This window comes from Pundamilia nyererei, unplaced genomic scaffold, assembly GCF_000239375.1.
Source record: "Pundamilia nyererei isolate P.nyererei 1_Seehausen unplaced genomic scaffold, PunNye1.0 scaffold00053, whole genome shotgun sequence".
Lineage (NCBI taxonomy): Eukaryota > Metazoa > Chordata > Actinopteri > Cichliformes > Cichlidae > Pundamilia > Pundamilia nyererei.
Window position 1 is genome coordinate 2,802,123 of NW_005187454.1, and position 724 is coordinate 2,802,846.

Genomic DNA, 724 nt, shown 5'->3' on the forward strand with positions numbered 1-724 from the left:
ATCTTACACACCACACATTTACTCAGTTCTTACCATACAGTCACGTATTGAGTTTTGTCTCTGGCCGCCTGGTGAAGGCCTGCCGCTCTACTGGATCCAGTTTCCCATTACTACACGAGGCGTCCCCCGTGAGGTTCCTTGCCTTCTACGGACCAAGGAACGAACACCGCCACTCTGCGCACTGTAGTACGCAGAAATGGACTCCGACAGTGTACCCGAACAGCTGTCCTGTGACGTACTTGGACCGAACACAGGTCTGGGCCGGCGTCTCCCCAACAGCGCGCACGAGCCAATGTTCTTGTGATGGACCGTACCCAACACAAGCCTCAAACCGCCAGGATTTTCCCTCCGGAGACTCGAACTGCAGAGTCAGCCAGCGTTCCCCCCTCAGCCAGACAAAATTTATATATATATTTCTCTGTTGACAAAATGATATAATAAGAATCTGTTGTAAGTCAGTATAGAGTAATGTTACTTCCCTCTTCCTGTCTTCTCTTGTGCTTACAGCGGACCCAAGCGCTACGGCTGGACAGGTGAACGCTGGGTATATACTCATGACGGCATCAGCCTTCACCAGCTGCTTTCTAAGGAGTTTTCCATTATCTTTAATAAGAACATTGACCTGTGTGGCCTGCCCTATTCCTAAAACCCTGTTAAATGCTTGGAGTATTCACAGACTCAGTGACTCACATCTGAATTTCTGTGCAGCATACACACCATCTGT

The 724-nt window shown here is 49.2% G+C and overlaps 1 protein-coding gene across 1 annotated transcript in view; it reads left to right on the plus strand.

Moving 5' to 3' along the window:
• fxn (frataxin) overlaps window positions 1–718 on the plus strand; it is a 9,336-nt gene extending 8,618 nt beyond the window's left edge. Inside the window, exon 6 of the mRNA XM_005733627.1 lies at window positions 508–718. Within this exon, the coding sequence (XP_005733684.1) occupies window positions 508–646 (139 nt within the window). The 3' untranslated portion in view covers window positions 647–718. The remainder of the gene's footprint in view (window positions 1–507) is intronic.
• The last annotated feature ends 6 nt before the right edge of the window (window positions 719–724 follow it).